General features: G+C 37.7%; 1 protein-coding gene across 1 annotated transcript in view; it reads left to right on the forward strand.

The window, feature by feature from the left end:
* Window positions 1-18437, forward strand: part of Plppr4 (phospholipid phosphatase related 4) — a 38244-nt gene extending 19807 nt beyond the window's left edge. The window contains exons 2-7 of the mRNA XM_005077117.4: window positions 668-853; window positions 6565-6694; window positions 9976-10171; window positions 11626-11683; window positions 12382-12555; window positions 14554-18437. Of these exons, the coding sequence (XP_005077174.1) occupies window positions 668-853; window positions 6565-6694; window positions 9976-10171; window positions 11626-11683; window positions 12382-12555; window positions 14554-15882 (2073 nt within the window). The 3' untranslated portion in view covers window positions 15883-18437. The remainder of the gene's footprint in view (window positions 1-667; window positions 854-6564; window positions 6695-9975; window positions 10172-11625; window positions 11684-12381; window positions 12556-14553) is intronic.
* Window positions 18438-27431: the final 8994 nt, after the last annotated feature.

The following is a 27431-nucleotide window of genomic DNA, read 5'->3' on the forward strand; positions in this document are numbered from 1 at the left end:
AAAGGTCACCGTGGCTGGATGGTACAGGGCAGTCCCATTAATGGAGGAGAAATGTCCTTCCTGGTAAGAATCAAGGGAAAGACATGAAAGGAAAAGGAGCCAAAGATGCAAAGGACCTTGGGCAGGAGTAAATTTGACTCTCATAGAACAAGCATCAAGAATAATCTGGGCGTGGTCAGCAGCAAATTGAGGAGTGACAGAAGTTGGCACTGGAAGAGTCAGACTCTGAAACAAAGGCCAGATATTGAAGAAATTTCCATTCCATGGTGTAGCTCTTGAATCTTGTTCATGTTAGACATTTGAAATTTGGTTCAGATGAGAATGGCAATTAACAGGATGCTTAAGGTGGAGAATGAAGTGGGTTAGAACATTTCCAGAAATCTCCTTGTGATGTTAGTGGTGGAAGAGTGGATGGGAGGATTGGTAAGTGAAGTGAAAGGTGAACGAATAGGCTAAGGTGACAAGGGAGAGGGGCCTGGCAAGGTAGATAACTAGGAGGCATACTGTGAATGTCAAACCCACAGCACTTTATGAATGCATTGTAGTCTGCCCCACCGAAGAGCCATGGCAGAAGGGAAAAATTCCACCAGTTTCAAACTTCAAGATGTACTAATTCTATTTGTCCTATTTACAAAAATAGACTGTCTCCTGTGTCTTTCACCCTCAGTTGCCAATATTGGCATCATCTGTGGTTAGCCTGTATTTCCTGGAACTCACAGATGTCTTCAAACCTGTGCACTCTGGATTCAGCTGCTATGACCGGAGTCTTAGCATGCCGTACATTGAGCCAACCCAGGAGGCCATCCCATTCCTCATGTTGCTTAGCTTGGCTTTTGCTGGACCTGCAATTACGGTAAGAATTGACCCCCCCCAATTTTATTGTTCAGTCCCAGAAAACAAAAGATGACCCAGTTTGTGTATCTAGCAAGCAAGTGTTCTAGATATACAGACAGACAGACAGACAGACAGGCAGGCAGGCAGGCAGGCAGGCAGGCAGGCAGGCAGACAGACAGATGAACTCTAACCCTTGGACTAGGATGATCTTGTCTTTGAGATATATTGTGTATATTGATATTATCATGTGGTTGATTGTTTAAAACTGTTGGCATTTAAAGTTTTTAAAAAATTACACAATTTCCAAAATGATCTGTTTACTTTTATACACCATTATGAGAAAAAGTTTTCTAATTAGACAATTATTCTTAATGGATACTTTATATTGCTGTTATAATTTTAATTGATGTAGGTTTCATTGCTTGTTTACTATTTGAATTCCAGAAAGTTGAAAATAAACATTTATATACACAACAGATTCTGTCCTCAAAAAGGATTTTAATAACATTTATAGATTCAGTTTCACTAAATTAACACTTTATGCTGAATATAAGCATACCAACTGTAAAGAGCTCAAAACTCACCTTCTGGTCATGCATGAATGCTTACTACAAACACATACACACATACACACAAACACACACACACATACATACACACACACGTGCATGGCTGCACATGGCAGGCAGGCAGGTAGGTAGGCAGGCAGGCAGACAGAGTGAGAAATTTGCATTTTAAAAACATGTACATAAAGAAATGCCCCAATCTACCAGAAGTGAATTAAAGCGTAGTTGTTTTTAGTTTTAAACTTTGCTATAAAAATGTTGCAAAAGAAAATCACATGCTAAAATTATCCACACCAAAGACTATACAGCTCAGTGAGTTTCTTTTGTTTTTTGTTGCTATTGTTTGTTTGTTTTCATAGTCCAATGTGAAATAATGTACCAAATGCACACTTGCTACATACGTGCAGGTATACTCTGGTTTCTCTTCAGTTTGTATAAATCTTTCGCCTTCTACTTATGTATGTGCAGGTGTTACTAACTAGACTCTTCATGTGAGGGAAAACATGTGGTTTTACTTTCTCAGAATGAGGGACTTTGCTTAATGTCGCACATCCTAAGTACATTTATTTACCTACAAACTTTGTGAATGTATGTTTCTTTAGAGCTGAATAGTATTCCATTTTATATACATATAAATTTTCAATATCGATTCATCTATTGATGGACAACTTAGCTGATTCTGATTTATCACTATAGTAAATGTAAAAGCAATAAACTTGAGGTTCAAATATCTCTAGGGTAGGATATGGACTTCTGTAGATATATGCCCAGAAATAAATATTGAAGTCATATGGTAGTTCTACTTTTTATGTGAGAAATCTCCAAATGATTTCCACAATGGCTGTATTACTTTTTTGCCTCCACCAACAGCAAATAAGGCTTCCCTTCTCTCCACATCCTCTCCAACATTTCTTGTCAAATTTATTAATGACAGTCACTCTGATTAAGGAAGGGTAATATCTTAAGGTAATTTTAATTTTCATATTTCTGATAGCTAGGAATACTGAACACTTTTAAAATAGTTATTAACCATTTTGTTTCTCTTTGAAAGTAACCTAATCAGTTCATTTATCTATTTGTTCATTGACTATGGTTAGCTAGATATGCTAGTCCTCTATGGTTAGCTGGTGGCCGCTCCATTCTCTGTATTGTAATCCAGGCAAACCTCGCCATGCCCCTCACCCACCTGTGTATGGCAGGTGTATTTACCCTGGATCTTTGAAAGAAAGGCTCCACCCACTTCTGTTCTCTTTCCTGCTTTCCTGCTGTTCCCCTGGGGCAGACAGGACGTTTCCTGTCTCCTTCTCTTCTGTCCTTTCTCTATCTCTGTGTCTCTGTGCCTCTTTACCACTTTTCTTTTTCCTTCCCCCTTTCTCCCCTTTCTAATAAAACTTCTCACTAAGCTCTGTCTTCCTGGAATGTTTATCCCCCACCATGGTCACCCATACCTGTCATGGAATCCAACAAGGTCCCCCATTTTATCATAACACTCTGACATAAGACAGGCTTTATTTATACAAGCAAGATATCACCGTAATTGGCAGTTTTATTTCCTTGGTATTTCATTTCTAAACAATTGTTTTAATGTGTTACTACACATTACAAGTAGCTTATTTTAAGTAAACCATTAATAAATAAGGGGAGCAAACTCTGCTGCCTTTTGTTCTGCCCCCACACTACTAGCCTAAAGGTCAAGAAACAATGTTCCCAGGGTGGCGTTGTTTACTTATTCCAGAAGGAGCCTGTGCTAATCTCTAGGTCCTTCATTATACTCATGAATGTTGAACAAGTGTCATTAAATGAAAAGGCACACTTAAATGGATATTGTATAAGACTTTCTGATGCATTGACATTTTTAGTTTTGGTATATCAACAATTTTTAAAAGTCTTCTGTGTAGACTTTCTAAACTCTTCACTTTAAAGTAACCATGACTCTGTATTCAAAGTACCACTCCTATAGTAAATAATAATACGTTATTTAAACCATAAATACATTTAATAAACTATTTGAATAAAATAATTGAAGCCTGATTTATTCCCTTTGTAAATTAATCATATTTGAGCTCCAGTGAATTCAGTATTCAATTAGACATATTTATGATGCACTTGGAAACACAGAAAACTCTTTATTATATTTCCTCAAATAGTAACAGATTCCTGTCATTTTGCTTAGTCATTTGGTGATAGCAGAAAAAGTATGTTTGCTTTAAACCTATCATGTCAGAAAGCATTTTTTTAGCCAAAGTATAGTACATGGATTTAATTGATATGTCTGTAAAAAATGCATAAAGTACTGCATGGCTATGTATGACTCTACCAAAAAGACTGTTTATGTGCAAGCATTTGAATAACTCACATTTTATAGTTGCAAAAGTGTTTATTCACTAATCTATGAGTGAATAAAGTGAGCAAATAAACACTGAGTCACTTGCAAAATGTCTAATTGCGATGCATCCTATCAGGAGCATATATCACACGATGCTTCTTCTCCTGACATTTTTCATGTGTTGGGAGCAGCGAACTTGCCCTCATCGTAGCTTTCTTGTTTTGTTTTGTTTTTCAAGACAGACTTTCTCTGTGGCTTTGGAGGCTGTCCTCCTAGCTTTTGTAGACCAGACTGGTCTCGAACTCACAGAGATCCTCCTACCTTTGCCTCCTGAGTGCTGGGATTAAAGGCATGCACCACCACCCGGTTCATCATAGCATTCTTATTTCTTTTGAATCCCATCACAAAGTCTCAATATACAAGTTAGGGATGCTTCCTAGGACATTGGAGCTTGAAGACCTGATAAATCAGTGTAAACATACCACCTCTTCCTCCCACAGAGCAGACGTGAGGAACCCAGGTCCACCTCCTTCTATTGGGGCATTTCTGTAGGGCCTCCATCCTGCCATATGCCTCTTAATGTAAAGAGAAGCAAATCAGGAACTATTTGTGTTTGGGGATGAACCACCATCTCTTGGAGACTTCAGAGACTTCAGTGACTTTTTTCCTTCCACAGCAGTTTCATAGTAAACAACTCAGTGTTGAGATGAACTGTGTAATTGTGGATAAATGACAGTATCGGACACCTCTCTCTCCAAATATATAGAAATCTTCTGGATTTGTTGTGATTTCATTGTTCTTTCTAATTTTCAGGCCTTTCCCCTAAATAAGAACTCTTCTCAGCATTGATTCTGTGGCATGCAGAGTCATTGTAACCTTACTACAAAAATTACTTCCATAGCTCCTACATCCTTTCCATTTCCTAGTGAAAATTAACAGACTCTCATCTTTGACCATTAAAGATACTGGTTTTCTTCTCATCTTTTTAGATGAATAAACTTATTATAAAATTTGGATCTTCTGGGGAAGAAAGGAAGCTCTAACGTCTTTGGCCTAGGTTTTTAGAGCACCCTGGTGTGAGGGAAGGGTTAACTACACAGAATAGAGAGCCCGGGGCATCTCCAGGTCTCCTTTGAAGTAATACTGTCTGAAAACATTAGTCAAAGAGCATAAATAATTCATTCATCATTGAATTGTGAGAAAATTCCCCTCTATCATTTCTGTACGGATTGACTGTAAAAGAGTTATCAATGTGATATTTGTTTGCCTTATCTTCAGAGTTCATTGAAGAATATTATATCAAAAATTTGTGTACAAATTGACTCATTACAATTATACTCACACCACATCACATGTACAGATAAATATAGCTAAGAGAGTTATAATTTTGAGCATTTTACAAAGCAAATAAAAGGTTTTAATGAGATGTTAGAAGCTCACCCAGAAACATCTAATGTTAACCATTGTTCAATCCTAAGTGCATTCATAATCATTGCAGTGACATGATCTACTGTGTCTGAGGAAGTATTAATCTCTTGAAACTCTACTTTCCTCAACTCCACACATTTATGAAACTACTACCTAATATGACAGAAACTTATTAGGGATAATACTCTCAAGCACTTGAAATATTTTTGATAAATAAAATCATAAATTCAAATCTTGCCTGTATTATACAGAATAAGTAGCACCTCAGATTTTTTGGGTAGTTAGCAAAGTAAAACTCATCAACACAAATTCCATGTAAAAATGAGAATAACTAAGGAGTGGCTCTTCTCTTGGGGGTTCCTAATCTAAGGAGAGACTATAAAGTGAATGTGTAGTATGCAATTCAAAAAGCTACTCAAAGGATAAGACAAATAGTATAGAGGGTGATGAAATTGATGTTTGGGTATGGTAAGAAAATTAAAGAGGAAAAAAGTTCTTGAATGAAAGGACATCTAAATAATATGGAATTCCTTTACTAATATTGTAGTTCTTAAAGTCCCACAGCAAAATCCACTGTTTATATCTTAAAATAGTCCTGTACTACAGTGTGGTTTTTTTATCTACTGTAAGCAGGCACTCTGAAAGATTATCCCTCAGAAAGCCTACCTACTTTTCTAGATTCTCCTGTCATCTGCATTCTCCAATAGATATCCATCCAACATGTGGTTTTTTTAAGTCTAAATTAATTGAGTTAAAAATTTTAATATAGCACAATTAGCATTAAATATTCAATCTATTTGTAGTGCCTACATTTTTGAGTACTTAGCAGCTACATGTGGATGGTCATTGCCATATTAACCAATAGAAGACATCGTTCCATCCCTACAGAAGTATCTGTGGAATGGCTACACTCAATAGTAGACATGCTTTCCACATATTTCTCCTTCTGCTAAATTAACAATTGTTTTGTTGAGCAAATATGTTTGTCAAATGTCTCTGATCCTAATGCTATACTTACTTGATTCTTCTAAAGTATCTTGGGATTAATGTCAAGATTCTCAAAGTTAGAACAGAATCAGCCATAGTGTGGTTGATTGAATCACTGGGTGTGATGCTCAAAATGCCGAGGACTGATTGTTGTAATCAAATTGAAATTCTGAGATATTTTCACACCGTTGACCAATGCACAGGAGTAGACAAGATACAGCCAGACCTCTTCACAGTTCTACAATTGCTTATTTGTCACTGCTTATTAAATCTGCAGAATAAATTGCTTACATTTCTGAAGTGCTGAGGAAAATGTATCTTCTCTGTGTTGAATTGGCAATGTGTGAAGGGATGGCGCATAGTTTATACTTGTTAGTGTGTAGGTATAGTTACACTCTTGCTGACACCATGTGACCTTTGCAGATCATGGTGGGAGAAGGGATTCTATACTGCTGCCTTTCCAAAAGAAGAAATGGAGCTGGACTGGAACCCAACATCAATGCTGGGGGCTGCAACTTCAACTCCTTTCTCAGAAGAGCCGTCAGATTCGTTGGTGGGTGTAAGGAGCCAAAAAGAAAGGAAATGCTTTTCTTCACAGAAATACAATGTCTAATTACAGATATTAAACCCTTAAAACTGTAATTTAGATGTATGTTCAGTGTGTGATGAATTTTAAGTTATACAGGAAACCGTTTTAAAAAAAGAATTTAGGCTATCTATTGAAAATGTGTTATTTAGAGTCAATGTTTCGTGAGCTAGCACACCACATATTTCAGGGAATTTTGCAAAACTCCGATTGAAGCATAAATTTAGTTTAAAGTAATTTCACAAAGTGTATGTTTTAGGTTTTTGTTTTTTCCTGGTGGAGAAGGTAAAAGTAAGGGCAAGTTCCATGTAGTCCTGGCTGGCCTCAAACTAACTATATTGCTGAGGCTGGCCTTGAATTACCAAGCCTCCTGCCTCTACTTCCAAAGTGCTAGGATTATAGGTGTGTGGCACCATGCCCCATTATGTTTTGTTAGGTTGTTTGTTTGTTTTTAATGGAATAATAGGTCATTATTAATTGACAATGATTCATAGATTAATTTATTCACATAAGTGATTCTGTTTCTTAGTGGGTTCATCCAGAAGTCACTGTACATGGAAATGTCACCCTAGACCGCTGCATCATGGCTATTATTTCTTGGTTAGACTATCTTATCTCCAACACACACCTTACATTTTTTAATGAATCTATAAGAAAAATACAGGTCTGACTAAGCAAATATCTGAATCATACTAATTACTAAATCAAATTAGCATGGGACTATCTTAATGTAGTTTGAGTCACAGACACATTATTTTTTTCACTGATTTAAATGATCATCTACAGTACCAGACAACAACCTGAGTGTTTTGTATTCATCTCAGTAAGTCAATATAATGTTGTTTATGCATACAGCATGTTAGCATAAAGGAATTGGTAGCTTCTTATAGTATCCTATAAATAATCACATGAAATTTTCTCTCCCATGACTGGCTCTGAATCATCCTCTTTGGATCATGCTCTTTGAAGATATCTTCTTTTTGTTGTTTTGCTTTGCTTTGTTTTTCAAGACAGGGTTTCTCTGTGTAGCTTTGGAGCCTGTTCTGGAACTCGCTCTGTAGCCCAGGATGCCCTGCCTCTGCTCCCCACGCCCAGTGCTGGGATTAAAGGCGTGTGCCACCACCACCCAGCTGAAGATATCTTCTTGACATTATATTGACATGGTAATAAGACAGTAGCCCCCTTCACAACATTTGAGGTAAAGAAAAAGAACCCCAAGACCTAAAGCTGTACTCAGAAAAATGTTGCCATATTAGAATAGAATGTTAGGGACAAAGAACTGTGAGCTCTGAAATACTGTCAACAAACACGGTCATCCTCCAATCCTCTCTGGGCCTACAGAGTATCATTTTCATTTTCCAAAGGTAAAATAAGTTGACTCCCTTCTTATTCAGTCTTTACCTTGACCACACAAATCTCAGATCACACTGCCTGCTCTTTGTGTCCAACACACAGTGATCTGTGCTACATCATGTAAAGAATGAATCCTAGGGGAGATGGGGAAGTGGTTCAATAGAGTGTTTGCTGCTCTTCCAAAGGACTGGAGTTTGACTCCCAGACAGAACCCACCTTAGGCAGTTTACAACTGACTGAAACTCCAGTTCTGAGGGATCTGACACCTTCCCTCTGTTCTCTATGATATTCACACACTAATGTGCATACTTATACACCTACATGTAAATAATAGACCCTGCGCATGCATATAGGAACTGGAATGCAGAGAAGCCTTCCTTGTCATGAATCCCTACTGTAACTGGAAAAGGAACTGAGGCTGTATAGATTAGAAGACAACCACTAGAGAAGAAAAATGCAAATCAGTCTTGGACTGGAGGTGGTGAAGGGGTGCCTCTCAGAACAATTTCTGTGGGTATCTCATGAATCAAAATGCAAGCATGGAGTCAGAATGAATGCAGGGAGTCAAGACAGCTTGGGAAGACTAGGCAAGTTCTAGATCACCTATATCTTAGAAGGATTTACTCACAAGACGAGCCAATCAAGTGTCTTCAAACAAGCATAGAACTTGAGGATTCAAAATTTAAGATTGGCCCCAGAATATAAAATTGAAAGTTTGGCAGGAGATATAAGAACACCATCACCAAATAAGGCAGCTCCCACAGCTACCCAGGCTGTAACTGCTGTTTGGTTATTATGGAAAAGTCTGCCTTCCCCCTTCTTTGTTACATTAACATTTTTATCAGTGCTATGCTTTATGGAAAACTGAGAATGAATTCTGTAGAGTTTAGTAACTGAGCCTATAATTATAGACCAAAGTGACAAAAGAGTACTAACAACTCAGAAATGCTCAGAACTTTAAATTATTATTTTTAAATTTTTTTGTGTACATTCTACTACAAATTTAAGTAACTTTTATTAAATTTGTTCTTTGATGATTTTACACATTCATTTAATACATACTGACTACTGTCACCCCCTGATTCGTTTTCATCTCCTTTCCATCCCTGTCAACTCCTCCTCTTCTCTAAAAGCTGTTTCCCACAATACTGAACTATTTAGCTACTGATGGATTAGAGGGAGTGCATTCATTGTCTTACTTGCAAGTCCACCAGATTCCAATGAACAGATTCAAATCCATGATCATACAGATAGCCCTGAGTAAATTCAGATGATCACAAAACAAAAAATATATTAAACATATATTTAAGATAAAACATTTTTTAATTCTATCACATTTCTCATATTCTGTCCCTCTCTAATTATTCATCAACTTTCCCCTGATATATGGCAAGTGACCTATGGTAAATAATGTAAAGAATTGACTTTAAACACTGAAGATATGGCTTATAAGTTAAGAATACACACTGCTCTTGTAGAGAACCCAAGTTCAGTTTCTAGCATCCACATCTGACCACTCACAACTGCCTGCAACTTCAGCTCTGTAACTCCAACACTCTCTTCTGTACTCTGCAGGCACCTGTACTAACAGATTGAATCCCTACACACAAAAGCATTTAATTAAAAATAAATATGTATATATATAAACGATTTATCCTAATTAACAAGAGTGACTACAGTATATTACTAATCAGGAAATTCTCATTGTACTGTTTTGCCCATAAATAACAACTTAGATGTTTAGAAAATTTCTATATTATCTCTCAAATGCTCTTAGAGAAAATGACAGCACATTATAAGATGAAAATATTAGTGTGCAATAAACATGGTAAACACTACTATACACTCAACTTTAGCCATCAACTATGTAACAGTGTTTTCCATTTTGCTTCTAGGTGTCCATGTGTTTGGACTGTGCTCCACAGCTCTCATTACAGATATCATACAACTGTCCACAGGATATCAGGCACCATACTTTCTGACTGTGTGCAAGCCAAACTACACCTCTCTGAATGTATCCTGCAAAGAAAATTCCTACATCGTGGAAGATATTTGTTCAGGATCTGACCTTACAGTTATCAACAGTGGCAGGTTGAAAACAGAACTCTATAACTATTACATGTCAATACTGTATTCTGCTGTCACTGCACCATACAAACATGCCATTTTCAGTCACAGGCATTTATATATTTTACTCATATTTTCAATGCAACAATCAATTCAGTGACTATAACACAGAGATCTGGTAGAGACTTGTTCAAAATTCTTCTCTTGAAGTCTCCAAATTTCAGTTTCACATTCTTAATACAAGCCTCCTTTTACTGAACTCATTTTTTGTATTCTGTCACAATTGGGCTAAAATACTAATGATCCATATATTATAGCAGACAGACAATATGTATATTGAACTCATTTAAGTCAAATACAATAGCCTGTGTTATATCTCTTCGTTTATTTTAAAATTATGTAAATTTTGCTCTTGCTCAAGTCTGCAAAGGTGTGACATCTGTTGTAGTTGCATCTCTTTTCTTTGAATGAACACAGAAATGTTAAACAGCTCCTGACTTTACATTTCAGACAGTTAAGGACATGAAAACACAAGAAACTATGAATATATGAAAGTTTTTCAATCAACAAAGTAAAATAAACATAAGACAAGAGAAAGTTTCTGAGATGCTCAAAAAATAAGTAGAGAGATACAAAACACTAAACAATTATTATGAAAATTGGATTTGTTATAGATGACTTCTCAACAAAGCAAATTCCCATGGACCATTCAGTAATTTTGAATCTATGTTGAAGAATCATGCCCTGTATTCTTTCTCAATACTTCCACATTTTCTTGCCTGTGTTGAATAGAAAGTGTCAAATAATTTGAAAAGCAATAGTATAACTGACTCTTTTTCCTTGATTTTATTTCATTGAAAGAAATTTCTAATCCTTTTGCTGTGTGCCTTTTTCTGACCAATGTTCCAAAAGAACTTTCTTCCCTAAGTTGTTTAACTTAAGAAAATTCTGTGTTGTTTTAGAAGGGACAGTCACATTTAAGTGGGCTAAGCAGAGAAGCAGTTTGTTCAAATAGGGCTTTTCTATACAGTTTAGAGTTTAAAAATACATTAAGACGTACTGGTATGGGAAAATAATTTCATTACTTAATGTAATGAAACTATTTTGGGAGCATAAAAAATTATCAAAGCCCTACATTTTATGAACTTTAACAAGGAATTTATATAATTGTAACCAAAACATAATTATTTTCTAACTCATTTCAGACATCATCTCACATGTCCCTTTGCCAACCTCCTACTTATTTTCTACTTCCTTTCATTTTAATTTTTACTAAAAAGTACATCTTTAATGCTCATGTCAACCAGCAATGCTCCTGAGGGTAGTAAATCACTCTGGCTTTCTCCATAAACTAAATATTAATTAAGGGTATGGCTTCTTTGTGGCTTTAAATTGAACATCTTACCCAGCCCTCTTCAGATGATGGCTGGCAGCTCATTTAAACTAAAGTGCATAATTTGGCTGTCTTCCTTTGGCAGAAAGTCATTCCCGTCCCAACACGCGACCCTTGCTGCCTTTGCTGCTGTATATGTGTCGGTAAGTAATGGTCTCCTTGTTAAGTTGTGACCTGTAGAAAAGCCAAAGAATGAGTGTTTTCCCCAGAGTGACTAAAATTAGATTATAACTTAGTACTGCTTCCCTTTAATACAATAGCATCTAAAGCAATTATCAGATGCTACTTTAAAAAAAAAAGTAGAATTAAAGAATTTTTCTAGTGCTTAACCATAGACCATTTCCATGCAATACTTTGTGGGAAGATATTTATGAAACTCATGAATGTGACAAAAAAACAAAACCAAAGGGCTTTTATTAAGTCAGTGTACAAAAACACAGGCAGGAGCACAGAATTCAGTAATTATGTAACTGCAGTGAGTTTTAGGTCACTGTCAATTTGATAAGTGTTACACAATGAAGAGTCATTGTGTTTGATTGACAACACGGCCTGAGTAGTTTTTGTGAGACAAATACACTGAAATTGTGTGGTATATAGGAGGGATATTGGGATTCTCTGGTTAAATCTATTGCTTCAGTGTTTTTCAAACTTTTCTGCAATTAAATGAATGTTTGCATGCATTTCCCTCCTTGGCAGGTTGAGAACTTAGCCATGGCAAGGGGATAGGTGAAAGTATGTTAAGTGTATCAACCAGCCTTTTGAGTTGAGCTTTTAACTTGCTTAGACTTTTTTAACACAATGGCCCTTCTAGCATACTTAACTCACATCTTTCATTTTAAAGATGTACTTCAATTCCACGTTAACTGATTCCTCTAAGCTACTGAAACCACTCTTGGTCTTCACATTTATCATCTGCGGAATCATCTGCGGGCTAACACGGATAACTCAGTATAAGAACCACCCAGTTGACGTCTATTGTGGCTTTTTAATAGGAGGAGGAATCGCCCTGTATTTGGTAAATAACATTATTAATACTTGGTGAAGTGCAATTTACTGTGAAAGAGCATGCATAGAATATCTTGTGTAATAATTAGTTACTCTTGATGTATTTTAAATTCATGAGAAAATCTTGCATTTTCATTCTAATCCAAATTATACTTTACTTCCAATAAAATGATTAATGAGTTCTTCTTATGAGCCAAAATTAATTATTAATTGCTATATTTCATACTTAAAGCACACAGAAAGAAATACCATGTATAATGAAATTTAATACATAAGGCAAGTGGATATAAGTAAAAGGAGGAATAGTGGAGGCTTAGTGAAAGTTACTATAATTTTCCCAACAACACAAGTGTAGCACCTTCCTGAATGTAACTATGTTCCAACTAACAGTGAATTTTTTACCATTTTTTAAACTCTCAATCAAGTTAAATATCTTCAAGATGAGTATCTGCATTATGAGGAAACTCATAGAGCCTATTGAACTCCGTCATGTATCCACCCTTTCATTCATGTTATGTATTCATTATCTACTCATTGTTATCCACTATGAAGCAAAGGAAAGACAGATGCATCCTACAGACACTTGTAGTATAAAGACAAACGCCAGCATAAATGATCACAACATGCTTAGTAGTGGAATGTGGTTCCTTGAGAATAGAAAACTGCCAAAGGAACATCAGGAGGCCTTTCTAGAAATGATATGGTTTAAAAAATATATTAAGGTAAAGGAAGTAGAAAGCTCATTCAAGGGGAAGAGATTATCATACAAAAAGATAGACATGTGGAATATCAATTGGACAGAAAGGGAAGTGTTGGAATGAAAATATTGACCAAATGTATAACTTGGAAAACTGGACTTATAGTGACCACATTAGTAGACCAGGTAAACAATCAAGCTAACAGATTGCTGGATAGAAAGGCGTATGAGGAGTTCCTGATGAATTAATGAGCATTTGAGTAGTTGTGTCTGAAGGAAAGAGGAGACATGAGTACTTTGGAAGCCAGGGGCATTACTTATAGAAGTATAATAGTAGTTATTTTAGGTGAGAGGGAGTGGGAGAGGGAGGGGAAGGAGGAGGCGAGGGGGAGAGGGAGAAAGATTTGATTTTATTCCAATTGCACCTTGTGCCCTGAAATTAGAACATTGACATTCCTGAGCATATGCTGTTCCTCAGTGTCAAGCATTCTATAAAAGACTAAAACCATGAAATTGCATTACTTAAAAAGTAGAGCCAGCCGCCCTCAGTTGAAATTAGCTCACAGGCAGACACCTGCTTTATGATCTCTGGAAATCCAGCAGGCATTTGATCTGTAACCAGAGTAACAAATATGAAACTGAAATTCAACCTTTTCAAAATCTAAACCAAATAAAAATTGACGGACAAAGTATAAAGACAAAGTTAAATAAAATTTGCCCCACATTTGGTACAAAAACACTAATTTAATCCAACTTTCCCACTTGAAGGTCAAGTTTAAAGCACACAGGCAAGGCTGAAGGCAGTGTGACTTGCCTGTATGTCTCTGCCCTCATTTTCAAACCCCACACAGTGTTTTTATGAATGATCCATTGTCCTATATTTCCTGCAGCTCATCTGCTTGCCATCTGAAGGTATGATTGAAAATGAAAGGGAGCATAAATCATTCAAGCCTCTTGGGCTGTCACTCAAAAAGAAGCTACTAGTTTAAAAAAATGAATAGCTTTGGAGGGCAGAAAAAAATGTCCTTGTTTCTCTCATTGCCTCTCTTTTCTTTTCAAAACACACAGAGAGTGTGACAACAACACCTGGTGGGACTGAAACGAACCAAACTTATCTAAGCAAGTAGTTGAGTGATCTAGATAGTTACAAGCTACCCCCTTAGTAATTGCACTTTCTTCACTGTTTTATTGGTTGTGGCTTATGCACAGTACCTACCTCAGTTGTGTGCCCTCTCGGGCATTCTAAGGGAATCATGATTAATGATGTCTTATAATGTGTGATGTTTGTTGTTTTTTTGCCTTGAACACCAGGGCCTATATGCTGTGGGGAATTTTCTGCCTAGTGAAGACAGTATGCTCCAGCAGAGAGATGCCCTCAGGTCACTGACAGACCTCAATCAAGACCCCAGCAGGGTTTTATCAGCTAAAAATGGTAGCAGCAGTGATGGAATTGCTCACACAGAGGGTATCCTCAACCGAAATCACAGGGATGCAAGCTCCTTAACAAATCTCAAGAGGGCCAACGCTGACGTAGAAATCATCACTCCTCGGAGCCCCATGGGGAAGGAGAGCATGGTGACCTTCAGCAACACTCTGCCCAGAGCCAACACACCCTCTGTGGAAGACCCTGTGAGAAGAAACGCGAGCATCCACGCCTCCATGGACTCTGCCCGGTCCAAGCAGCTCCTCACCCAGTGGAAGAGCAAGAACGAGAGTCGCAAGATGTCCCTGCAGGTCATGGACACTGAGCCCGAAGGTCAGTCTCCACCCAGGTCGATAGAAATGAGGTCCAGCTCAGAACCTTCGAGGGTGGGAGTGAATGGAGACCACCATGTGCCAGGCAATCAGTACCTCAAGATCCAGCCTGGCACTGTCCCCAGCTGCAACAACAGCATGCCGGGAGGGCCACGTGTGTCCATTCAGTCCCGACCTGGCTCCTCCCAACTGGTGCACATCCCCGAGGAGACCCAGGAAAACATAAGCACCTCGCCCAAGAGCAGCTCTGCAAGGGCCAAGTGGCTGAAAGCTGCAGAGAAGACGGTGGCCTGTAACCGGAGCAACAGCCAGCCACGCATCATGCAGGTCATCGCCATGTCCAAACAACAGGGTGTGCTGCAGAGCAGCCCCAAGAATGCCGAGGGTAGCACCGTCACCTGCACAGGCTCCATCCGCTACAAAACCCTGACGGACCACGAGCCGGGTGGCATCGTGCGGGTGGAGGCCCACCCCGAGAACAACAGGCCCGTCATCCAGATCCCATCCACTGAGGGCGAAGGCAGTGGCTCCTGGAAGTGGAAAGCTCCAGAGAAGGGTAGCCTGCGCCAAACCTATGAGCTTAACGATCTCAACAGGGACTCGGAAAGCTGCGAGTCCCTCAAAGACAGCTTTGGTTCCGGAGATCGCAAGAGAAGCAACATCGATAGCAACGAGCACCACCACCACGGCATCACCACCATTCGAGTGACCCCAGTGGAGGGCAGCGAGATAGGCTCAGAGACGTTGTCTGTGTCCTCCTCACGCGACTCCACCCTGCGCAGGAAGGGCAACATTATCTTGATCCCCGAAAGAAGCAACAGCCCTGAAAACACGAGAAACATCTTCTACAAAGGAACCTCCCCGACGCGGGCTTACAAGGATTGAGCCCTTCCGCCATCATACGGTGACCACCACCACCCTCAAGACCACACGTTAATTCTACCTGTGCTTTTTTTTTTTTTTTTTTTTTTTTTGGTTTTTGGTTTGGTTTTGTTGTTTCAGGAGGATTTGGAAAGCCTTCTTGCCCAACCTGACTGTTCACCATCAGCCCGGAACTCTCACTGAACTACCACAGAAATTGTGGCAATTTTTCACCAAGGGAAAAGCACAAAGCAAGACCCGGATTAGTTTCATCACCCGAAAGTTCTTAAAACCTGTCACTGAGGCTTCACAGAGGGCAGTATTAAGGCAAAGCGGTTTGGTTTCGAACCAAATTCTTTCGATGTATAGTATTTAACTTTCTGAATGTGCCAACATTGAGATTTTTTTCATTAAATTAGCTGTGGGAGCCCAAAACATCAGGCTTTCCCTACAGAAGAGGCCATGCAGTATTATATATTATTCATTGTTGCTGAATCTGCACCAGAAGCGCAGTCTGGGAGGTGCTGATTATTGCAGTGCATATACCTTGTAGACTCTCAAACTCTACTTAGCTGTGAAATAGTGGTGTGCAACCCCTCGTCAGAGAAATGCTCCTCTTATTCAGAAGATGTGGTAGAATAGGCCATCCTCGGCTTCCCTGTAGTGGCTCTGTCATATTGAAAAATGTTTTGAAAAAGGTTCTGAGCATTTCTTTGAAAAAATGCATTTTTTAAAAACATCTGAAACTCTGTAGGAATGTTTTCAGTGAAAGGAAATAACTAGTTATCTGCACCATTTTTCTGCTTTTTCTTTAAGTATTGGTAATACTTATTTCTGGTATTTTTAGTGAGTACATTTGCATACTTAAAACATTGTTTTAGAGAATATTTTGAAATTACTGTGATTATATTTTCCATTTTATGGCTATTCCTTAGTTTATTAAGTGTTTTGAGGTTATACATATATTCTTCTATTTAAAAAAATAAAAATGGCTATTTACATTCCTTGTGCAAACTACACTGCTGCGAAATTATAAACAAGAAATCTGAGCCAAAAGTCGAGATTGTGGGTTCCATTGCCAGACATATAGGTCAGGTTCAAGATGTCGCCAACCTGACGGCATAGGTTATGATGTCAGTGAGTAATCAGAAAATTTCATTTTATTCCAGGGAATTTCATTTTTACGTTATCTTCATAGTAAATTGAAACCGCAGTGGGGTGAGCTTGACTCTCTTCCCTGACGTATTTAGAATGAGACACTAAGAGTAAAAATCTAGGCAAATGCAATTGATAAATAAAAGTGTGTCACAGTGTAAATTCAAAATGCGTAGGCACAGCTTTTGATCTTAGACTGCAATCAGAAGTTTTGGCTGCCTGTCTTGAATTAAAAGCCTTGAGCCTAAATTAAAGAAAACCATATGATTGTTAGCAAGAAGAATATCAACAAAATATTGTGAAGTATTTTTCCAAGTTAGATATTTAAAGTGTGGAGAGATATTTGGTTCTTTGAATCTGGTATTAAACATTTCTATGCCATATCTTAGGGATTACAATGTACACTTGATGATTGCCAAGAGGGGGATAAAATAGAAACAGCAGAGCTGGTCGATCTGAACTCAGTGCAGTTTTCAATGAGAACAACAGCTGTCCAGCAAGGACTCATTCATCCCATCATCAGTTTCCACATGCAAAGGGCAGAGCTTTATAAAGAACTCAACCTCCTAAGGCATTAGGAATTTAGATGAAACCAGCAGAATTGAAAACCCTGGCAATAAAATACAGACTCAACAATAACCCTTCTGGCAGTTCCCTTCTCAGACAAGGAAGAGGGAGTAAAATGTTGCCTTCCCCACTTCTTACATCACCACCATCACCGTGTCCCCCCGGCTGGCCTGGCCAGTTCCCAGAGGGAAGGGTGGAATGGTTTTAGTACTCTGAAGAAAAACCAAGCTGCAGTATTTGAGGTGCAGTATGATATTTCCTAATCTTTCCTATTTCTTAACAAAAAGATTTTAAAGTACTTCTCTAGTCATTGGATTTTTGTTCTTTACATACTATTGATATATTCTTTTTCTACTCAAAGTGCCAAAGGCTACAGTTTTTAATGACTTAACAAATTGTACCACATTGTTAAGTAAATATGATAGACACTAGAATTCAGACCTCTGCATGTATATTTGATAACGCATCTTTTGTAAAAAATAAATAATTACAAAAAGTTTGTTTACATTCCACAGGTACCTTAATTTAAAACAAATCAGACTAGCAGGTGTTATCTCTCCTTAGTGTTCTATTTATCTTATTTGCTAATGAGAGCACTTCTTCTTTTGTTAGGCTGTGCTTTATTGATAAAATCAAGTATTGAATAAAGAGAGTTAATTATCTTTTTAAAGTATATAAAATTATGAATATATAATATATATGAAGTATTGTGTTTAATAAAATGTTATGCAATGTTTTCCAAACTGATAAAGTTTGTAAAGTGCTATAAATGTATTTTGTTAAGTACAGATCAAAGCTATCGTGTGAGTATATTGTGCTAACATCATAGAAATAAAGATTAGATTTCTTCATCAAAACTGGAATATTTGGGTTTTTATTTTGGATAAAATATAAATTAGTAATAACTAGAAAAGAGCTAAGGAAAATATAAATATGAGTTGGTAATCTCATATAGTTGATGATCAGAAAGAGTATTGTTAAAGAAAGGAAAGTTTGTGAAACAACGTGTTTATTTGTTGGGAAATTTTATTTCAGGAGCCTAGAGAGATTGTGCAGTGGTTAACACGCTTCCTTCATTTCCAGAGACCCTGAATTTACTTGTCAGCACCCTCAATGATTGGCTCACAACTGCCTATAAACTACACTCCCTTTTCCAGCTTCTTTAAGTACCTACACACATATGACACACACATATATACATACAGTTAAATAAAAATAGATCTTTTTTTAAAAGAATTTTTGTGTCATGCTTATTATGGGAGGTCTCTTGCATTTAGACACACTTTTCCACTCTTTAATACTATAATATTATATGCAGAAAAATGGATATATAAGACAGTCAAGTGGTCTTGATGTCCAAAAGTAGTCAAGGCAGCCTTCTCAATTATTGCCTTTCACACTATTGTAGGCAGAACCGTTGCAGCCTTTCTTAACAATTGACTATGTTTTCTTTCAAGCCATAAATTCCCACTTGCTGACTTTTACTCATCTGTATTGCATCAGAAATAGTTAATACAAGGTTTTAGACTACAACCAAGATTTATACTTTAATCCAATGACTTTAAGTACTATTCCTTAGGAATAAAACTGACTATTTTCTAGAAATGTCACTATGTTTTGTAACTGTTGAGTAGAAATTATTTTCATGGATACCAAGGAGTGAGATCATTACAGCCATTGCAGACTACTATGAAATTATGGAAATATTCTGTTTTTACAAACAATATGCAAACCACAATGTGTGTCTCATAGTGATTTAAGTGCAGTTTTAAACTCTGTTGATTCTTGAAATTTTCATTTATAAATCAACTATACCAAGAATTTGGTCATTTCTGAAGAATATCCAACACTTTATGAGTTTCTGTGGATTATCGTACTACTTTACTCAGTAAGTAAAACTACTAATATGGAACCAGAAAATAACCTGCTCAAATGTCTAATTAATATTGCCCCCTTTGGCCACAAGTTTTGAAAAAATGAGCAAGTATCGGATGCTGAGAGCCTATGTCAACTATTTTACCACATAACATATCAAAAGAGTTAATTTATGTACTTAGGTCCCCGGAACAAGCATCATTTTATCAGGACTCAGGTGAGCAGCTTCTGAACTGTACACCTAAGACAGTTGTCACAGCTATGCCATTTCTTTCTTTTTTTTTTTTTACAAGACAGGGTTTCTCTGTTTTGGAGGCTATCGGTCCAGCCTGGCCTCGAACTCACAGAGATCCGCCTGCCTCTGCCTCCTGAATGCTGGGATCAAAGGCGTGCACCACCAACGCCCGGCCATTTCTTTCTTTTACAGGTCAGGAGCTTAATGGTGTTGTATTCCACACCCCAGAGCAAAAGAACAAAAAATGCATTTGTGATTGCAAGAATAATCTAGTTAATATGACTGAAAACAAGCAAAATGAACTGACATGTTTTAGTCTAATGGGGAAACAAACCTGCTAAACCCTGCGCTTCATTTCCTCTAAATGTTGATGGTGTGACCTACGTTTATTTGGTTAAAAGCTTTAAAAGGCTCTAGGATCAAACATTGCAGTTGGAAGACAACACAGATTCCCGTAACAGTATGTGGTTTATGGGATATAAGATAGAGTTATAGGAGCTTTTCAGTAACCATGCTATTTGCAAGGAAATATCTCAGAGAGAGCCATTAATACAGAGAGGAGCTCTTTCAGTATTCTGGAAATGTAGTTACAGGATCCTAACTGTGTATCCATGCCTCATAGGTGATGTCAAAGGCTAGAGAACTGGAGGTGCCAATCCAATTTGACAAGCTCATAGTGTGCCCATTCCATCTCATTGTATTGCCTATTTTAAGATCTTCTTGTCATTGCCATGAGAAAATCTATCAAAAATCTAAAGTTCTCTTTATAAAATGGTAAAGCAAACATTTAAACAAATGAGTCAGAAAAAATATGAATGTGTTAGAGTCATTCAAATTCACCCTTAATTTTTTTTAATCTGGATACTCCTTAGGATAGTAATGGCTACCCCTTGTTAGAAACTGAGAGGCTCTATGAGCTAGGAAGCCTGGCTTCTTCCCTATGGGTATGTTTCTATCTGCTAGATGTCTAGGTAAGGTATGCCATCTTAGAGTTTGGAGAAAACATAATTTATTCCACCTCCAGGTCAGTTTCCCCCATTGCGGGTCTAAGTTAAATAATGACAGACATTTCAAAAACTCTCTTGGAGAGCTCAAACACTTAGATATAAAATATATAACTTTGTGTTAGGAACAGGTGGAAAATATTTCAAATATAAGATTTTTGAATTCTGGTCCACAAGTATATTTTTCTAGTCTGGAGTTTGTCTTATCTTTTGAACAAGCTCTTTCCTTTGTACCCACCCCCAGGGATGCACAGCTTATTGACGTATAATTATCAAATAAAACTTTCTGTGGTTAAGGTATACTCATGGATGTCTGCTATAAAAATACATATATATTGTAAAATAGTTACCATAATTAATCTAGTGAGAAAACAATAGTCCAATGATCTTGAAGTGCAGTTTGGCCATGTCTTAGTTACTTTTTATATTATTGTGACAAAACACCACAACAAAAGCAACTTATAAGAGAATTTAATTGGAGGCTTGCTTAAAATTTTGGAGGATAAGGCCATGACCGTTGTGGTGGGGAGCATGGTAGCAGACAGGCAAACATGACCCTGCAACAGTAACTACAAACTTTGCCTGCTGAGATAACCATAAAGCTAAGAGAGAGAGAGACAGAGACAGACACAGAGACAGAGAGAACTAAATGGGAATGGTACATGCTTTTGAAACATCAAAGCCTATCCCCAGTGGCACACCCCCTCCAACAAGGCCACATCACCTAATCCTTCTCAAATAGTTCCACTAACTGCAGACCTAGAATTCAAATATGTGAGTTTACTTGGGCCATTATCATTCAAATCACCACAGACCATTTCTTTTTAAACTAAACATATTCTTACCATGTGGAGCAGAAACTATAATTTTGACCATTTACCACATAGAATTGGAAACTTGTGCTTTCACAACAAAAGTCTGGCACATAATTATTCAAAGATGCTTCATTATAAGTAGACCAAAGATATGGAAAAACCCAGATGTACTTTTATGTGTGAACAGTTAAAACGTTATACATCCATCCCTTGGAATAATACTCTGAAATTCAAAAATAAAAATGTATCTAACTTGAATGATTCTCCAGGAACTTCCGCAGAAAATAATCAGGAAGGTCCAGGGAGATGGTTTGGCCATTAAAAGCTAGGCAGACAAACCAACACAGAACTGTCACATAGTATATATTTCTATCACATGATATAAGTAATTTTGATATTAAAAAGCCCACATTCAGAGAAAGGGAGTCATAGTCATTAACATGTGACTTCAAAGATCACTCTGATTGTTGCAATTTCCCAGCAGAATGAAGTCAAAGAAAAGCCACTTTGGCTTCAAAATTACACATAATTAACATCTACCATTCGTAATCTATCCCATGGGCCTTAACTATATTACCTTACAGCAAAGGAAGGTAACAGATGTGATTTTGTCCAATAGACCTTGGCTCAACTAAAATTCTATGTCTTCTCCAAGTAGGTAAAAGATAGAAATGGTACTGAGGGTTGTTTAAATCCTTTTGACCCTTAAAATCTACATCTCAGTCTTAACTGTTAAAATCTGAGAAATTTTGACTTATGAGAACAAACACGACAATCACCCATGTTCCACATGAGAGAGAAAACAGAATATGTGGGGAAATACTTATTAATCTTCATAACTGTCATGTATCAGGGAAACACTGGGAACAGAAACATGGTCCTTTATCACTTTTTTGTCCCTGTGTGGTCATTAGATCACTCCATTAGATTGGTCCATGAATTTTGTCTTTTATTTTGATTGAATCTTTGAAAAACAATATTCAACACATTTCTTCTCAAAAGAATGTATCCATCACCTCCTTTTAAGAATGCTCGAAAATCTCTGTTGGATGTAATCAGTATATTTGCTTGATCATACAGGTTATATCATCAATCATTTTGATGAATGAGGCATTTAACTTTTATCACACACTGAACTGTAAAGTCCTTATGAACAGTTTGTACCACCACGTGTTCGATAGACAGAAGAATAATTGAATTGAACACTGTCAATACAGAAGTCATTAGTATAATTAAATGATATAATTTTATATACAGAAGAAACAGAGGGTTTGAAACAGACAGAAACAGATGTCAGAAGGTAGAGATAGTTTAATGGCTAAGAGCACTAGTTGCCCATGCACAAGATCTGAGTTCAGGGAGTATGACACCATCTTTTTGTTTCCATGAACACCCTAGCATACACACTCATACATATACGCACAGAGAGAAATTCACATGCAAGTAAATTAAGGTTAGAAAAATAAATGTCTGTCAATATGTTTTAGCACTGAAGATCCACCACTTTAAAAATTCTACCTCCAAACTTTGAAGCTGAGTTTGCACTACTTGTATTTTTCCCTTTGTCTTTTCTCGTCTGAAGCATGTTTTAAAGGCTGTTTACATAGCATAAATTAGAATTCTTGGAACAGGCTGTCTTCTTCCAGTGCTTATGATTTAACTCCAGCTGTTTGTTCAAATGTTGCCACCTCCACAGTCAGCTTCTTAGAAGTGGTGAGTAAAACTAAACAGAACCTTCTCGTCTACTGTATAAATCACCAAACCCTGAATACTTAGAAACTCTGCTGGACTCAAGAAGCCAAAATTATTCTTTGCCTCAAAATTAGGCATCCAAGTGCAGAACTTACTGGTTTCTCTATAGTCTGGTGTCTATAGTCTCTATAGTCTGGGTACACTCCACCGTCTCTGCTAGGACATCACACCAGATTTTAATAGTTCTTAAATATCAGAGCATTCTGCTTTGGCTTAGAATTCTTATAGAGTAGTTATGAGAATGACATGGGAAAAATGGATGATACGTTCACTATATTGTGTACAAATGTGTGTGTGCTATGTGTGTACACACGAGTTTGCAGATGTGTGTGTATGTGTGTGTGGTGGGAATACATGTATGAATACAAAGAATAGAGGTGATGTACAGTGTTCTCCTTAATTGTTTTCCACGTTACTTTTTAGAGACAATCTTTTGCTGAACCTAGAGAGTCCACTGGTTCCATTAGACTGTCCATAAAGCTCAGGGATCCTCCTGACTCCACCCTCCCAGTCTTTTTTTTTTAAAGAATCTTATTTTACATGACAATGACAGTTCTCTCTCCCTCCCATCTTCCCACTCTCCATCCCACCTCCCATCACTTCTCAGACAAGGTGAGGCCTCCCATGGGGAATCATCAAAGTCTGTCACATCATTTGTGGCAGGACCAAGGTCCTCCCACCTGTATCTAGGTTGAGTAAGATATCCCTGGATAGGGAGAGGGCTCCAAAAAGCTAGTTCATGCACTAAGGATAAATACTGGTTCCTCTGGCAGAGGCCCCACAGACTGCCCAAGCCCCCTCAACCATCACCCACGTTCAGGGGGCATAGTTAATTCTTATACAGGTTCCCTAGCTGTCAATTTGGAGTCAGTGAGTTCCTATGTGCTCAGGTCAGCTGTTTCTGTGGGTTTCTCAAGCATGTTCTTGACTCCTTTGCTCATCCCTCCTCCCTCTCTACAGCTGGATTCCAGGAGTTTGGCTCAATGCTTAGCTGTTGATCGCTGCTTTTGCTTCTGTCAGCTGCTGGATGAAAGCTCTATGATGGCATTTAATGCAGTCATCAATCTCATTACAGGGGAAGGGCATTTAAGGAAGTCTCTCCACTATTGCTTAGATTCTTAGTTGAGGCCATCCTTGTGTATTCCTGAGAATTTCTCTAGTGCTAGGTTTCTCGTTAACTGCATAGTGGCTCCTGTTATCAAGGTATCTCTTTCCTTGCTCTCCCTCTCTGTCCTTCCCCCAACTCGACCTTCCTGATCTCTAATGTTATCCTCCTCCCTCCTCTTCTCTCCTACCTGCTCCCCTCCCCACATACCCTAGTCTTAGACTTGCAGGCAAAAGCATTCTATACTTAGAAGTGAAGGGGGGGTGGTTAGGAGTCTGTGTACTAGAATCTGAACTCAGGTTCCCATGCTTGTATGGCAAGCACTTTATTGACTGAGACATCTCCCCAATCCCAAGCTTATATGATTTTTAAAAATTAGATTCATTTTTTTGATTTTTGTATATATGAGTGTTTGCCTGCATGTATGTATGTGCAATGGGTGTATGTGGTAACGGTGGTAACAGTGGGGTGAGAACAAGGTGTGGGATCTCTGAAGTTATGGGCAGCTACAAAATGCCTCATGGTCACTGGAAACTGAACTTAGGTCCTCTAAAATAACATCAAACACTCTCTGCCTCAGGAATCTCTCCAGCCTCTATTATATGATTTTCAAATCTCTAGTACTCTCCTCTCCCTAGCTGTCTGGACTCATTAATACTGCCTTGTTGATTTATATTTCTGTTTAAACATCTATAATTATCTCAGATTTCATACTTTTGAAATAGACTCCCTGATATGATTTCTATGTCCAAATTTGTTTTTCCTTCACAGTCATAGGAACATCTCATGACTACTATAGCTACTGAAGGAAAGTTCCAGCTGTCTTCAATCCATTCCTTCCCATTACTATCGGCTCCCCGACCAAATCCTATCAGTTCTACTCTCAACTACATCCTAAAGATTCTCTCTTTCTCCAGTAATACCCCAAAACAATTTTGGCTAAGTTATTCACATATATACATTCACTTTCACTGGGTTCATAGGTTATATGTTCCTAGTCTTATGTCTTTCAACATCACAGTGAAGAGGAATGGGATTCAGAGATCTTGCAAAGTCTTCAGTTTGTTTTATTGATGAAGACAAACCAAGCTGCGTATGTTAGAAACACAGTCCCTCAAAGGATGACTCTAATGAGTGCTACCCACTTTCTCATAAACTAACCACCTTTCAATCTATGACTAAGTCATATGGTTGCTAATATTAAACGCTTCAACATACATATACAAGGTCCAAATTGAACTTTGCATATGTATACAGAGAAAGAATCAACTTACTTCCCATTATTGTTCTCTATAGATTTTGAAAATATTGCCCCTAGAAGAGTGTCAGGATACTAGATATCAAACTTGTTAATTTCAGTTACTTTGGCTACAAAATAATTATCCTTGAGTAGAGGCATTTAGATGGCAATCAGTCTTGACAGAAGATGATGAGTAAGAGCATTCAAGTCTCTTTCCATGGAGCTAAAGTAAGAAGGGGCTAATTATGTAGGGGTGTGCTTGGGCAGTTTTTTATTTCATTTTTAAAATTTTAGATTTTAAGTTTTTTAAATGCTGTATTTCAATCATGTTTTTCTCATCCCCAGATCCTCCCCACCCAATTTTGTGTTCTTCTCTCTCTTCCTCTTTCTGTCTCTGTCTCCATCATTGTCTCTCCCAAATAAACAAAAATAAACATAAGAAACACACACACACAATGTCAAAAAAATCTGAATACTGATAAGATGAAAAATGCTCCAAAAGCAAAGTGAAACAAAAATATGATTGAGTTTGTTGTGTGTTGGTCAACTACTCCAGGGCACAGGGCCTGCCCCAAGGTGTGGTTAGTATACGCAGGGAGAGCTGACTGGGAAAATGTTTTTTCTTTGTCAGCAGGTATTAGTTGCAGGCCGGGAGTCCATGGCTGCTTCCCCCTCCCTTTTCTGGGACCACATCTGGCTTGAACCTGTGCAAACCTTGTGCATGTTCCCACAGTCTCTGTGAATTTCATATGTGCATGAGTCCTGCGGTACCTGGAAGACACTGAAAAACTCGCTATTCTTTTGAACTCTCACAGTATCTTTTGTATGGCCAACACCTGATACTTCAGTGGGCAGTTGGGAAATACTGAGGCCTACTCTTAGACTATGTTGAGCCTTATTGTTGTTTCACATTGGCATGGACTCACCTCTCTGTTTGCTTGATTTTCACATTTTTCTTACCTCATCCACATTGTCCTTTGCACTCCCAGTGATGCTAAGCTGATAAGTAGTCACCTCACACAACTCTCTCTATAGAAATCCTGTGACAGGGTCACTACCTCTCATCATTACTATATTCTGCATTTCTATTGTAAACATTCAGAAAAATTCTATTGCCTTCACACCACAGAGGAGACAAGACTCATCAGGCACATTCCCTAGTCCTCAATTTTATTCCTTTGATCATCAGCTTTCAGCCAACTATTATACTGACAGTTTGTAACCATCTGGAAGCTCATGGAATAGTAGAATAGAAGGAGATAAGAAAAAAGACTCATGCAGTATGTGTGGACTCAGATTCACTTGGAACCAAAGAATGGAACTGATTATGTTCTCTTACAATAATTTTATCTCTTAGAGCCCGAAAGCTAATAATTTGGTTCTCAACTGACACTATTTCCCTATGTAGGACTTCTCTATGTAGCCTTGGTTGTCATGCAACTTGCTCTGTAGACCAGATGGGCTTTGAACTAAAAAATCTGCCTACCTCTGCTTCCTGAGTACTGAGTTTAAAAGCATGTGATTCTATTTTTTGTATAAGGACAGAACTGAGGCAGTATCATTTAATTATACAAATGTGATTATCTCTGCAATTTTGTTGGTCTTTTTTTAAGAAAAATACATTGCATTTATCTGCTACTCCAGTGACTTCAATTAACTAGACAGAATCCCTCCTGTTGCTGGGTAAGATGGAATTAAGATAGATACTGAGAAAAATAGCTAAGTGTAAATGTTATACACACACAAATATTGCAGTGAAAGTCAACTTACTAAACTATACCTTGGAATTTTCCAGAAATTAATTTTCAAATTCAATATAAACTTT

The sequence above is a fragment of the Mesocricetus auratus genome, unplaced genomic scaffold, assembly GCF_017639785.1.
Source record: "Mesocricetus auratus isolate SY011 unplaced genomic scaffold, BCM_Maur_2.0 Super-Scaffold_100009, whole genome shotgun sequence".
Classification (NCBI taxonomy): Eukaryota; Metazoa; Chordata; class Mammalia; order Rodentia; family Cricetidae; genus Mesocricetus; species Mesocricetus auratus.